General features: G+C 45.6%; 1 protein-coding gene across 5 annotated transcripts in view; it reads left to right on the top strand.

Moving 5' to 3' along the window:
- Nucleotides 1-4,656: 4,656 nt before the first annotated feature.
- CRK (CRK proto-oncogene, adaptor protein) overlaps nt 4,657-15,396 on the top strand; it is a 32,240-nt gene continuing 21,500 nt past the window's right edge. For 2 of the 5 annotated variants that reach the window (XM_035721427.2, XM_035721426.2), the window contains exon 1: nt 4,657-5,049. In XM_035721427.2, coding sequence (XP_035577320.1) covers nt 4,809-5,049 — 241 coding nt within the window. In that variant the 5' untranslated portion in view covers nt 4,657-4,808. The remainder of the gene's footprint in view (nt 5,050-15,396) is intronic. The other 3 variants (XM_025476185.3, XM_025476183.3, XM_035721428.2) reach the window with 2 other exon arrangements.

The raw sequence follows: 15,396 nt of genomic DNA, 5'->3' as shown, positions 1-15,396 counted from the left end.
CCCTGTCTTCATACATGGATGAGAACAGGGCAGAGTAGTATTTTTGTACTAATATGAATTGTACCTCTATAAACTCACCCACTTTTTCTTTCTCTCACACACACACTTTGGAAGGTGATCCTGTCAGTTTTCTCTCTAAATAGCAATATTTTTGTCATCTTGATACAAATAATCTTTCTAGTTTGTTTTTTTTTTTAAGGAAAATTGTGTATGAATAGCCCAACTCCAGAAGATTCCATTTGCATAGTACCCTGGAGTTGTGCAGTGCACAACCTGCACAGTTGTATGGCACAACTCTGATTACTTATTTTTTTTAAGATTTTATTTATTTATTTATGAGAGACACACACACACACACAGAGGCAGAGACACAGGCAGAGGGAGAAGCAGGCTCCATGTAGTGAGCCTGATGTGGGACTCGATCCCGGGACTCCATGATCACGCCCTGGGCCGAAGGCAGGTGCCAAACCTCAGAGCCACCCAGGGATCCCCAGCCACCCAGGGATTCCCCCTCTGATTACTTTAGACAACACAGTGCAAGATGTAGGCAGGTCATTGACTCCCTGCTTCTCCACTGCTAAAATAAGGAATGCCTTTCTTTAGTTAGGAGTGTATGGAATAAAGGACTTTGGTGTGTTTTCTCTTGAACAGGGCAGCCTTCCCTTTCTTTCTTTTTTTTTTTTTTATTTATTGGTGTTCAATTTACCAACATACAGAATAACCCCCAGTGCCCGTCACCCAATCACTCCCACCCCCCGCCCTCCTCCCCTTCTACCACCCCTAGTTCGTTTCCCAGAGTTAGGAGTCTTTACGTTATGTCTCCCTTTCTGATATTTCCCACACATTTCTTCTCCCTTCCCTTATATTCCCTTTCACTATTATTTATATTCCCCACATGAATGAGAACATATAATGTTTGTCCTTCTCCGACTGACTTACTTCACTCAGCAGCCTTCCCTTTCTTTTCCCATTTTACTTCTGCTCCTCTTCCAGGTAACTCCCCCCACCCCTACCCCAGTACCAGGAGCCATTCCTAAGCAGGAAGGTCACTTTCTTTTCTTTCTTTTTTTTTTTTTTTTTTAAGATTTTATTCATTTGAGGGATCCCTGGGTGGCGCAGCGGTTTGGCGCCTGCCTTTGGCCCAGGGCGTGATTCTGGAGACCCAGGATCGAATCCCACATCGGGCTCCCGGTGCATGGAGCCTGCTTATGTCTCTGCCTCTCTCTCTCTCTCTCTCTGTGACTATCATAAATAAATAAAAATTAAAAAAAAAAAAAGATTTTATTCATTTGAGAGAGCACCCACAGACATGGCTCAAGCTTGAGTCAGGGGGAGGGGCAAAGGGAGAGGGAGAGAGAATTTCTTTTTCTTTTTCAACTTTACAGAGTTTTTAATTATTTTTAAAGATTTTATGTATTTATTCATGAAAGACACACACACACAGAGGCAGAGACATAGGCAGAGGGAGAAGCAGGCTCCCTGCAGGGAGCCCAATGTGGGACTCGATCCCAGGGCCTCCAGGATCATGCCCTGAGACGAAGGCAGGTGCTTAACCGCTGAGCTACCCAGGCATTCTGACAGGGTCTGTTTGTTTGTTTGTTTGTTTTTAAGACTTTTTTATTATTTGAGAGAGAGAATGAGAGGGAAAGAATCTGAAGCAGACTCTGCACTGAACACAGAGCCCGACACGGGGCTTGATCCCACAACCTCGAGATTGTGGCCTGAGCGGAAACCAAGAGTTGGATGCTTAACCGACTGAGCCACCCAGACATCCCAGGAAGGTCACATTCTTTGTAGGGCAGATCTCAAGCTTATTAGGTGTGTGTGTGTGTATGACGATTTTAGCTGCAAATCCTGAATGTATGAAGGGGAGAGGAGGAGGAGAAGAGAAAGGAAGTAGGGGCAGGATGGGCTTGCCTTCAATTTGTCCCAAGGCCACTTCTGTTCCTACCATGTTGTCCTCTCTGTGCTCCAATAAAAACACATGTAAGTAGTCCCTTGGGTCAGGGTCTCCCCTCCTTGCCAATCTCCTTGCTTATTATCCATCTTGGTTATTCTTTTTAAGATTTATTTGTTTGTTTGTTTATTTATTTATTTATTTATTTATTTATGATAGACACAGAAAGAGAGAGAAAGAGGCAGAGACACAGGAGGAGGGAGAAGCAGGCTCCATGCCGGGACCCCGACGTAGGACTTGATCCCGGGACTCGATCCCGGGACTCCAGGATCACGCCCTGGGCCAAAGGCAGGCGTTAAACCGCTGAGCCACCCAGGGAGCCCCTCCATCTTGGTTATGATCTATTTCTTCCCTTCCTCCCTCCTTCCCTTCTCTCCTTCCTTTCTTCCTCTTTATTTTGCCCTTATTCTTTTCAAGTCCATTTTCTGTAATCAGAACCCACAAGCAGTCTCTGGGTAAGGCCCCGCCTCAAACCTCCGCCATTCTGGAGAAGTGAAGAACAGACACCTCTCTTTCCCAAAGAGCCAGAATTCACACTGGGATGGCTTCTGCTACTGGCTTGTGGTAACAGGCTGTGACTAAGCCAGGGTCACAATGAGTCACAGCAGGGAAGGTGCCTTCACTCCCCTTCCCTTCCCAGAGCAGGCCCAGGGGTGTGTGCAGTAGATCCGGAAGAGGTGTGTTTTTCATGTAAGATCAAAATCCAGGGCTGATATATTTTTTTTCTTTAATGTCTATTTCTGCCATCCTCCTCCAACCTCCTGTCCTCATCAATGCCTATTCCAGCATTGGCATTGCTGAGGATACAGCACCGTGACCACAGCTCTCTGCTCCTTCTAGGATTTGAATACCAGCTCCCTACACAGCAGCTGTGTGTCTCTGGACAAATAACTTAACCTCTCTGAGCTTCACCTGTAAAATGGGGATAGTTGTAAAATACCACCCATGAGGCTGTTAAGAGGATTAAATGAGATGATCCATACTAAAGGCAGTTAGCGCTATGCCTGGCAGGCAGTATTCCCTGAATAAATGGTAGCTGTTGTAACATTTATGTAGTGCCTCCTACACTAGATGTGTGGCCTTTGAGGAGTTCTAGTGTAGGACACAGACAGACCTGTGAATGAAGGATTACAGTACAATGGGTAGGAACTGTAATGGAAATAATATGGACACAGGGCTATGGATGCAGAGAGGAAGTAATAGTTGGTTAAAAAAGGGAAGACAGGGGGATCCCTGGGTGGTTCAGAGGTTTAGCACCTGCCTTGAGCCCAGGGCGTGATCCTGGAGTCCCGGGATCGAGTCCCACATCAGGCTCCCTGCATGGAGCCTGCTTCTCCCTCTGCCTGTGTCTCTGCCTCTGTCTGTGTGTCTCTCATGAATAAATAAATAAATAAATCTTAAAAAAAAAAGAAAAAAAAGAGAAGACATTTGAGATTCAGATCCAGAAAGGAGTGAAAGGGTATTCCAGAAAAAAGAAACACAAGGTTCATGTAGGAGCTGTTAAGAGGACACTGTGACCTCATTTTATGCTGTGACCTAAACTGGGAATTTTAAGTTCTGGAGACTGTTGTTTGTTTGTTTTTTTAAGATTTTATTTATTTATTTATTCATGAGAGACACAGAGAGAGGCAGAGATGTAGGCAGAGGGAGAAGGAGGCTCCCTGCAAGGAGCCTGATGTGGGATGCGATCCCACATCCCAGAATCACCCCCTGAGCCAGAGGCAGATGCTCAACCACTGAGCCACTCAGGCGTCCCAGTTCTGGAGACTGTTAAAAGTTGTGCACAGGGTAGGAACAGTCTTAGAGTTGTAATTTAGAAAGCACACACTGTCAGATGTGTGCAATGTACTTAGAGCAGCAAGTCTATAGGGCACCAGTGAACAGGCTGTTCACAGGAATACAGATACAGATATGGAATACAGAGACAGAGATCATGATAGTAAGGAGAATAGAGGATACCCCTGGCCACGACTAGTGTTTAGAAGAATCTGGGCAAATGACTTGAAAGACTCAATCCAGAGAACTCCTGGCTTGGCACATTCTGCTCTCTCTGTCTTGCATGCTCTTCCCCTACTGGCCATTCAACATTCAGCTCAAGCCACCTCCTCTGGTAGGTGGAGGACTGAATCCCTTTACAGACTGGGCTGGAGCTCCTGGTTGGTTCCCTCTCACAGTGCTTGGAATTCCTTTGTCATTGTTCCTGCTTCCTCCCACTGGTCTGTGAATTCTGTGAGGTCAGGGCCCAAACCTTGATCACCTTTGCACCCACAGAGCAAATGTGGTGTCAATAACTGCTGAGTCAATCAGTGCAAACAAAATACTTAAGCCAGTCTAGAGAGAAGATGGAGGAACCACCAGAAAAGGACCAAAGTCTCCAGGAGCTCAGGCCCTGAGGCCACATACATCTTTTGTAGTCCAACTGTGTCTCGGAGTTGCTGCCTAGAATTCCCGGGCCTTCCAGGAACTCGAACCCTGGAGCCGCGTGGCCAAAACCGCAAACACAAACCTCCGCCGACTCCTCGCTGAGCCCCTACCACCGGCCCTGGACTTGGCCCCTCCATCCCCTGCAGTCCCGATCCCCGCCAGGCGGCGACGCACACGGCGGCGCATGCGCAGTGCGCACCCGAGCTGTCCTTTGCCCTTCTCCCCATGGCGGGTTGCGGTCCCCTTCCCGGCATCCTCGCGGGGGCAAGGTGCGCGTCATTTCCGGTGGGGAAGGCCCGCGGCCGCCGCCGCCATTTCGGGCACTGCTGTGAAGCTGAGACCCGAGCCGGTCCGCTGGGCGGCGGGCGCCGGGGCAGGAGGGGCGCGCGTGCCGGCGGCGGCCCAGCGTGTAGGCGCGGAGGCGGCCATGGCGGGCAACTTCGACTCGGAGGAGCGGAGTAGCTGGTACTGGGGGCGGTTGAGCCGGCAGGAGGCGGTGGCGCTGTTGCAGGGCCAGCGGCACGGGGTGTTTCTGGTGCGGGACTCGAGCACCAGCCCCGGGGACTATGTGCTCAGCGTCTCGGAGAACTCGCGCGTCTCCCACTACATCATCAACAGCAGCGGCCCGCGCCCGTCTGTGCCACCGTCGCCCGCCCAGCCTCCGCCCGGTGAGGACGGACGGGACGGGACGGGAGGCCCCGGGCGGGGTGAGGGCCGCGGAACTCGCCAGCCTGACCGGCTGCCCCTCGCGAGCTAGCCTCCACGAGGGACGTGGGCAGAGGGCTGGAGCGACCCTGGCATGGGGGTACCTTGGTGCCCGGGCTCGTTCCCACCACTGGCGGTTGTGTGTGTGTGGAGGAGGAGCCGCTGACCCAGGCCTCTGGGTGTGACTTGGGAGGACAGCCCAGGGGAAGGGGAACTGCTTCGGCCCCAGGGTGGGGCTAGCGCCGGGGCCAGGCACTAGGGCAGGGCGGGCAACGTGGGGACAAAGAGCGGAGGGGGATATTGGCACTGCGGGGGCATCACTTGGCAGCGGTTCCCAGGATGAATTCGATAATCCTACAAGTGGCTTTTTAGGCTTGAAACATTTCCTGTACTGTTAGAGAGCCGGGTTTGGTTTGGAGAGCTATTCTCCCCTGCTGGCCTTTGATAGGAAGTCACCACATACTAGCCCGGAGGGATGGAGACACCCTCAGGAAACCGGTCAGCTTTTTCCTTTCTTGGGCATCTTTCCAAAATACTTTTACTGTCCTCTTCCCCCGCGGAGGACGAAGGTGGTGAGCTAAGTGCCTTGGTGACAGAAGTAAGCCCTCTGTGATCAGCCCAGAACAAGTTGATGTCCAGCTGACCGTGTCCAAGAGATCTTGGCGTCCAGAGACTCTTTTCCACAATTAGAGGGTTCTAGTTTTCAGGGTATTTTGTGGAGGACAGATTCTATGCCCCCACACCCCTCCCAGGAAATAAGCCAGTGGAAACAGTCCCTTCCTTGGAAGTGAATGGAACTTCCAATTTCATTGGACTTAAGCATTGTCAATGTCATATGTCAGGGCCTCTTGCTCAGTAAGTTGGGGCTGTGGCCCTTTTCTTTCTTAACCAAGGATCACTGAGATGTGACTGTCCTACTTACGCCTTTAGAGCTGTTTGGAGAATGTTAAGGAGGTTCATGCACTTAGTACTTGAGATTTGTGAAATACAGAGTAATTCTGAGGTTATTGTCAGATTACCATCATCTGTGTAACAGCACCAAGAGTTGTAGTCTTTCTCATTTTTCAAATTGAAGCAGTTTTCTTCTGACCAGCTGAGGCTAGCTCCAGGCCAGTCTCATAAGAATTAGGAGCCTCCTGAGCCAGCCTTTGCAAACTTGCCCTTTAGGGATAGTCCTAATTTAGATTCATTCACTCTGGCCAGAAATAGGGAGATGGGATAGTCAGTCTCTGTTGCTAACACGTATCAATTATAGGAAGAGTATGAGATCTTTAAATCCAGGAAGTATCCTAGGTCTTCTCAGTCTGCTTGGTTTAATTTTTATTTTAAGATTTTATTTATCTATCTATCATCTGTCTATCTGTCTATCTATCTATCTATGAAAGACACAGGCAGAGGGAGAAGCAGACTTCTCGCTGGGAGCCCGATGCAGGACTCAATCCCCAGACCCAGGATCATGCCCTGAGGTGAAGGCAGTCACTCAACCGCTAAGCCACCCAGGCACGTCCCAGTCTGTTTGGTTTAATAGCATAACATGAGACAGGAATATTGATAGAACATAAATTTGCCCTAAACCCGATATGTTGTGCTTTTCCTTTTTTTTTTTTTTTTTTTTTAATTTTTATTTATTTATGATAGTCACAGAGAGAGAGAGAGAGAGAGGCAGAGACATAGGCAGAGGGAGAAGCAGGCTCCATGCACCGGGAGCCCGATGTGGGATTCGATCCCGGGTCTCCAGGATCGCGCCCTGGGCCAAAGGCAGGCGCCAAACCGCTGCGCCACCCAGGGATCCCTATGTTGTGCTTTTTCACCACCTTCTTGGTATCTAGGGTTGTGCATTACAGTGCAGTAATATGTCAAACTGTCACTGAAATTCAATTTTCAACCTCCTGCACCCCCAGTTTTCAACCTTTTATGTATGCGTTTTGCAAAATTTGGAGATGACAACAGGCAGGTTTGCTGGTTTGAGCTTTCTACACACCTTTGTGTTATGACTTTATATCTCTGCGCTTACCTTGATATTGAGCTCCACCTTTTCATAACAGATAGGAGTTCAAATCCTTGGCTCAAGAGAGAAGGTGAAGATTGCCAGAGTTTGTGGATGGGGTGTGGAAAGTTCACAGGCATTGTGTTAATTCTTGTTTCTGGTAATGTGCCCAGTTTTTCACATAGAGCAATTGATTGAGTTGCTGTCTTTATAAAGGTTACTTAGTCTTTGTTCTCCTTGCTTCCCCGTCAAGCTCTTTTCTTTTTGAAACTATACAGAGGAATTTCTTTAATTTTAGAAAAGCGTGTAGAGTATTAATAGCTAACATTTATTGACTGGTTATTCTGTGCCAAGTACTTTGCTGAGTACTTTCTGTGCCTTGTCTCATTTTCTGTCTATAACAATCTGGTGAGAAATACTGTAATCTCTATTTACTAAAATATTTTCATTTTATAGGTGAGGAAACAGAGAGATTCAGGAACTTGCCCAAGGTCACACAGCTGATAAATGACTGAGCCAGATTTTCAACTTCGGAATTCTGACTAGAGAGCTGACACTATTCTGTACTTCTTTCTCTTTCCTTTTGAGATCTGAACAGTGCTCATAGAAGATTTGTTTCTGTCACAGGGTCCTATGTTCTGTTTAAAGACCAAAAGGAAAGGATGACCAGAAGAAACTAGCTTTAGTATTTGGACAATACATGTCTTTTATCTAAAAGTCAATGATGAGGGACGCCTGAGTGGCTCAGTGGTTGAGCCTCTGCCTTTGGCTCAGGGCGTGACGATCCCAGAGTCCTGGGATTGAGTCCCCACATCAGGCTCCTTGCATGGAGCCTGCTTCTCCTCCCTCTGCCTATGTCTCTGCCTCTCTCTGTCTCTCATGAATAAATAAAATTTAATAAATAAATAAATAAATAAATAAAAGTCAATGATGAGGCTTTTAAATCCTTATTTGGCAAATTGAAGATGAAAAATGAACTTTTTGCTTAGGATTATATAGCATATTTTGTGGACATAATACATGGGTAGAATTAATATGGAATGGCTCAGATACAGTTTTTAGAGGCATGGGGTAGGATGGATCGGATATTTTTAACCTTTTCTGGTGAATCTTTTTATTTTATTATTATTATTTTTTAAGATTTTATTTATTTATTCATGATAGTCACACAGAGAGAGACAGAGAGGCAGAGACACAGGCAGAGGGAGAAGCAGGCTCCATGCTGGGAGCCCGACGTGGGATTCGATCCCACGTCTCCAAGATCGCGCCCCGGGCCAAAGGCAGGCGCCAAACCACTGCGCCACCCAGGGATCCCTGGTAAATCTTTTTAAATTAGATGTGTAGCTTCTGCAGGCTGCCATAGTCTGGGAGCACCCTGGTTGTGCTTCAGGGCTATGAGGCAGAGCTTGGGCAAGTCTACTGGTCATACTCTGTCAGGTTGGACTTCCAAGGTAGACCTCTTGGGAAGGCTTTGCAATCATTGCTTCATACATTTCTTCAAACAATGAGGTATTGCTAGACCTTGGCCAGTAGACAATCAACAAAACTGAACAAGTGTGAGCTGGGAGAGTAGTTATAAGTTTGAGCCCTGGAGCTCGGGTTTGAATCTTCCTTACGACTTAACCACTTATATAACTTTGGGCATGTTCTTTAAATTGCCTCTGCCTCAATTTCCTCATTTGTAAAAGAGAGGAAATAATAATATTGACCTCATAGGTTTGTATTGAGGATTAAATGAATTTTAGTGTATTAAATGCTTAGGAATGGGGCTAGCATGTAGTAAATACTTAGTATTAGCTGTATTAGTCTTATGTACATACATAACTATGAGATTGGGAGAGCAGGAGTTGAAGAAAAATGGAAAACTGTTCTCAGCATTCAGAGGCTCATAGGCAGGCATGGTGTGGGTTGGTGAGCACTGATAAGATAGCATGTGTAAGAGAGTAAGTGCTGGGGTGGAGGGGTTTGGAGTGCATCAAGAAGTATGAAAGGACCTTGGATCCAAGACATAGAAATATGATGGCACTTGTTGTTACCTGCCTAACTCAGAGCCTTCTACCTATTGTTCTAGTGGGTGAGGGGCAGAAATTAGAGTGGTTATTGTTTGTGTTGCCTCTGCAAGGTGGTGCTGGACCAAACCACTCTCTAGAGATCTAGTGGGACTGTTCATTACCCGTTGTTGCCTTTTTGTACCTCCACCGTCTGTGTTTCATTTGTGTACCTCATCTTTGCAGTTCTCAACCCGGTCCTTGTGTTTTATTCCTCAATTACAGAAAGTATCCCTCCATCCAGTGGTTCTGGAGAAGTTCTTCAGTGAGTTAATTAAAGGTTTACAACAGAAAAAGGATTTCATGATAAAAGAAAGTAGATTTATTTATTGCAGGACTTCCCAGCCTTTACTATGCTCTTGTGAAAGTATGACCCTCCCAAGAGAGGCAGGCATTTGACCAAGAAGCATCTTGAGATACTGTAAAATCTTCTCTGGGAAACAGTACAGAGGACTTTGGGTTTGGCATTAATCAAACATTTCTAAAGGAATTGAGAGGTTTAGGCAGGATATTAAGCTGAATTTGCTTTTGATTAAGCACCTGTAATGTTCCAGCAACTTTTAGGAATTTTATTACATTGGTGTTTGGCACCATGAGAAGTTAAGTAACAGCTCATACAGCTAGTAAATGGCAGAACCAGAATTCATCAAACCCAATCATTCTGAATCTGCAAAGTACCATGTTGATACCCACCATTTTTAGAAAGTTCTATTTGCTTAGGAGACCAGATATTTGATACCTCTTGGGAAACCTCAGATGAAAGTCAGCAGCATTTTTAGCCCTTTGTATTGGACAGGTGGTGGGGTGTGTTTAAGCAGTTTTTATAAATATCATAGGCAGAAGAGAAGGAAAGGAGTGGGAGTTACGGAAAGAGGAAGGGGGGAAATGGAAATGCTTTGATATAAGAAGCTGATGATGGAGCTGCTGTGGTAGTACCCATACCAGAAGTGACCTGGCCTGTTTTAGCCCACAGAGCTTTTAGGTATTCTTCATAAAACTTCAGGGAATGGTGTTGTTAAAGATTGATGTAACCTGTGGGTTAAAATGCTTAGAAGTAATGAGCATGTACAGAAACCAAAAAGAATATCTAACTGCTTGCATTGATTTTGATTTCTGAGTGTGTTTGTTCATAACTGCATGTTCAGAATACTAGCCAGGTTTACGTAGGACAAGTCAGAAAGGTTTGCTAAGTCCCAGCAATGAGAACTGGTTATTGGTTCTTTTCTCTAGACTGACTGTATCTCCTTCCTTTCCCGCCCTTTTATTTCCTGCCTTTGGCTGTTTGTGGTTGGAAGGAGATGAAGTAGGGTAAAGGAGACACATAGCTGATGAGGTTTGGACTTATCTGAAATTTATGTTCTTTTCTCTTCCCTTCCCTTCTGGAGTTTGGATCAGTGAAGGTTGATGGGCCATATATCTGACTGCTTCAGCAGTTCACAAAAACGCATTCCTCTGGTGGAATTATTACAGTATCATTAGAATATGAGGAAATTGGGCAACCCCGGTGGCTTAGCGGTTTAGTGCTGCCTTCAGCCCAGGGCGTGATCCTGGAGACCCGGGATGGAGTCCCACGTCGGGCTCCCTTCATGGAGCCTATTTTCTTCCTCTGCCTGTGTCTCTGCCTCTCTCTCTCTCTCTTAATGTATCTCTCATGAATAAATAAATCTTAAAAGAATATGAAGAAATAGGGATCCCTGGGTGGCACAGCGGTTTGGCGCCTGCCTTTGGCCCAGGGCACGATCCTGGAGACCTGGGATCGAATCCCACGTCGGGCTCCCAGTGCATGGAGCCTGCTTCTCCCTCTGCCTATGTCTCTGCCTCTGTCTCTCTCTCTCTGTGTGTGTGTGACTATCATAAATAAATAAAAATTAAAAAAAATTAAAAAAAAAGAATATGAAGAAATTTATAAATAATATTAGAGCAGGGCCTGGCTGACTCAGTGGGTAGAGCGTGCAACTCTGGATCTTGGGGTTGTGAGTTCAAGTTCTGCATTGGGTGTAGAGATTACTTAAAAATAAAATCTTTAAAAAAAAAAAAAAAAAAAAAGAGGGATCCCTGGGTGGCTCAGCGGTTTGGCGCCTGCCTTTGGCCCAGGGTGCGGTCCTGGAGTCCTGGGATCGAGTCCCACGTCGGGCTCCAGGCATGGAGCCTGCTTCTGTCTCTGCCCCCCCCCCCCATAAATAAATAAACAAACAAATCTTAAAAAATAAATAAATTAAAAAAAGAATATTAAAGATTTTCCTTGGTGTTTTGCTCGTATTTCTGTGACTGCTAGGATTGCCAAGCGAAGCCAAAAAAAAAAAAAAAAAGAAATTGTGGGTCCAGTTTGTTACAGTACAGCATTTGAGCAAGAAATGAACCAGCTTCTACCTTTATGTTTATGACAGAGGAGCTGTGACAGAGGAGCTGCCATTTTTTCTTTTCATAATTTCACAGTGATCTTTCTAAGGCCCCTGGGCTTTGTAGTCTTATATGTTCTTCTAAACTTTTCTCCCCTCCCCCCAAAAACAAACACAAAGCATGTTTTTATTTGGACTAGTAGAGTAATGGAGGAACCATAACAATTGGTGACAGGGAGTGGTTACCTTCCTTTTTAGAGTGAAAAGAGCACCTTGGAAATGTTCAGGGATGGTCAGAGCTGTTCTTTCGTGGTGATTTTGGTGTATAAACACAATTTGTTATTGCTACTGTTTTTTTGTAAGAATACATCTCCAGTGGAAAGTCAAAGCCAGGAGGGAAATAATGTCTTCCTAAGACCTGCTGCTTTGTTTCTTGCCTACCAATGATACTGTGTATGCTTTGATATCCCCAGATATGCTATGAGCTTCTTAAAGCTGGGAATAGGCTTTCATTTAACCTTTTTCCCTCATGCCAGAATTTTTTTTTTTTTTAAGATTTTGTTTGTTTATTTATGAGAGAGACACAGAAAGAGGTAGAGACAGGCAGAGGGAAAGGCAGGCTCCCTGCAGGGAGCCTGATGAGGGACTCGATCCCAGGACCCCGGGATCATGACCTGAGCCAAAGGCAGACGCTCAACCCCTGAACCACCCAGGTGCCCCCCTCACTTCAGAATTTTGTTCATCAACAATAATATCTAACATTTACTGAGTACTGTCTGCCAACCATTGTCCCAAAAAGGCAACTAGTGAAAAACCATTTTGCACCTTGGCGTGTAGTTGAGTAAACTCTAGCAAAGGAGCTTTCCTCTCCAGGTCATTAGCATCATTTTCTAAACCATGGGTACGCTGCTGGTGTAAGAGTCCTCCCTACCACTTTGCACTGGAGGCTTTCTTGACCAGGCAGTGCTTTAAGTAGGTCTCTTTGGAGCTCGCTCTGACCCAGTCCTTTAGCATAGTTCAGCAGGCCTAAAGGATCACTGAATTAGCCTAGCAGTAATAGGCAGAATGATCATGTATCTCATTGCTTACCAGACTTGAATAAGAACAATCCTTCAGTGATCCATTTGGGTGAAGAGAAACTCCAGAATATAGCAACACCATGTTCTGGTATATTCATAACCAAAATTCTCTCTCTAGTTCAGCACTTGAAACTGTTGCGGTTGTGTTCACTGTAGATAAGTAGTCCTGGGTCTGGGCATCTATTTCAGTATATTGAGTTGGAGAGACAGCCAGCATTACTGATTGTGGGATATTAACTTTTTTTTAGCTTACAGCCATGAATTCCACAGATGGACCTTTGCAATGTAAGAAATGTGCAATTGTGTCTTGGCGTCCCGTCATTCATTCATTCATTCATTCATTCATGTAAAAAGAGAGGGTGTACTCATTCTGTATTGAGGACTTCTGGTTAACTTCTAAAGTTTATCTTTTCATTTCTCCCCACTACTTTTTTTTTTTTTTTTTTTTAAGATTTTATTTATTCATGAGAGGCAGAAACACAGAGGGAGAAACAGGCTCCATGCAGAGAGCCTAATGCGGGACTTGATCCATGGACTCCGGCATCATGCCCTGAGCATGAAGGCAGACACTCAACCGCAGCCACCCAGGCATGCCCCCCACTACTAAATTTTTTTTAATTTATTTTTTTTTTCCCACTACTAAATTTTAAATGTACTTTTTCTGGTCATTCTGGAAGAAGTCATTTTTAACCCTGTACCTAATAATTGGGTCTCATTTCTTTTAGAGTACATCTGGGCTACCACAATATTCACCACATTAATCACTATGGCTTTTAAATATTTATTTATTTATTTGTTTATTTATTTAAGAGATTTTATTTATTCATTCATGAGAGACACACAGAGAGGCAGAGACACAGGTAGAGGGAGAAGCAGGCTCCATATAGGGAGCCCGTTGTGGGACTCAATCCTGGGTCTCCAGGATCACGCCCTGGGCTGAAGGCGGCGCTAAACTGCTGAGCCACCTGGGCTGCCCAAGATTGATATATTTGAGAGAGAGTGGTGTTCAGGGGGAGAGAATCTCAAGCTGACTCTGCTGAACACAGAGCCTGATGTGGGGCTTGATCCCACAACCCTGAGTTCATGACCAGAGCCAAAACCAAAAGTCAGGCGCTTAACTGAGTGAGCCACCCAGGTGCCCTTATAAATCAATGTGGATTTTATTTTATTTTTAAGATTTTTACCTATTTAGGGCAGCCCTGGTGGCGCAGCGGTTTGGCGCCGCCTGCAGCCTAGGGTGTGATCCTGGGGACCTGGGATCGAGTCCCATATCGGGCTCCCTGCATGGAGCCTGCTACTCCCTCTGTCTGTGTCTCTGCCCCTCTCTCTCTGTGCCTATGAATAAATAAATAAAATCTTAACCTATTTATTCATGAGAGAGAAGCAGGCTTCCCATGGGAAGCCCAATGCAGGACTTGCTCTCAGGACCCCAGGATCATGACCTGAGCCAAAGGCAGACGCTCAACCCCTGAGCCACCCAGGTGCCCCACTGTGGCTTTTAGAGAGTGGACCAGTGTTCTTGGAGTGAAAAGCATAAATTGACCATTTTTCCTTAACAGAGGACTTGGATAAGTAACCTTCCCCAAAGAAGAACAAATAGTAAACTTGAAAAACACCAAAGAGGGATCCCTGGGTGGCTTAGCGGTTTGGCGCCTGCCTTTGGCCCAGGGCGTGATCCTAGAGTCCTGGGATCGAGTTCCACTTCCCTGCATGGAGCCTGCTTCTCCCTCTGCCTCTCTCTGTGTGTATGTCTCTCATGAATAAATAAAAATCTTAAAAGAAAAAAAAATTTAAAAAAAAAAGAAAAACAAAGAATCAAAGATGATATTTTAAAAGATTTTTCTCAAAAAAAAAAAAAAGAAAAAAGATTTTTCTCATTAAATTGTCGATGATTTTTATTTATTTTTAAGATTTTGTGTATTACAGAGAGAGGGCATGAGCAGGGGGAGGGGCAGAGGAGAGGGAGAAGCAGAATCCCCACTGAGAAGGGAGCCTGACCCAGGGCTCAATCCCAGGATCCTGGGATCATGATTTGAACCAAAAGTAGACGGTGTAACAGACTGAGCCATACAGGTGCCCCAAATTGTCAGTGATTTTTAAAATATTGTTTGGCAAGGATATGGGGGAAATGGGAACTCATAAACCAGTGGTGGGAGTATAAATTGTACAGACTTTTTGGAGAGCAATTTGGCAATATAAACCTTAATGTTCTTACTCTTTGGGATCCCTGGGTGGCTCAGCAGTTTGGTGCCTGCCTTTGGGGCAGGGCATGATCCTGGAGCCCCGGGATCAAATCCCACATCGGGCTCCCTGCATGGAGCCTGCTTCTCCCTCTGCCTGTGTCTCTGCCCCTCTCTCTCTCTGTCTCATGAATAAATAAATAAAATCCTTTAAAATAAAATGTTCTTACCCTTTGATCCAGCAGTTGCATTTCAAGGAATTTATCCTAATGGAATAAGAAAAAAAGTCTTCACTGGGGCACCTGGGTGGCTCAGTCTGTTGAGCGTCTGAGGTGGGCTTGGTCATGATTCCAGAGTCTCAGGATCAAGTCCCATGTTGGGCTGCCTGCTCAGCAGGGAATCTGCTTCTCATTTCCCTCTGCCCCTCCTCCCTCTCGTGCTCTCACTCTCAAATAAATAATCTTTAAAAAAAAGAAGGAAAGCTTATTAACAAAAATGCTCATAATAGCATTTTCACTAGTGAAAAGTTGGGAACACTTTATAGCTATTAAAAGTCATGTTCTTAAAAAAAAAAAAAGTTATGTTCTTGGGGCAGCTCAGGTGGCTCAGAGGTTTAGCGTGTGTCTTCAGTCCAGGGCATGATCCTGGGGTCCTGGGATTGAGTCCCATGTCAGGCT

The sequence above is a fragment of the Canis lupus genome, chromosome 9, assembly GCF_003254725.2.
Source record: "Canis lupus dingo isolate Sandy chromosome 9, ASM325472v2, whole genome shotgun sequence".
NCBI classification, from domain to species: domain Eukaryota; kingdom Metazoa; phylum Chordata; class Mammalia; order Carnivora; family Canidae; genus Canis; species Canis lupus.
The sequence above is the reverse complement of the archived record's forward strand: the minus strand, read 5'-3'. Positions and strand labels throughout refer to the sequence as shown.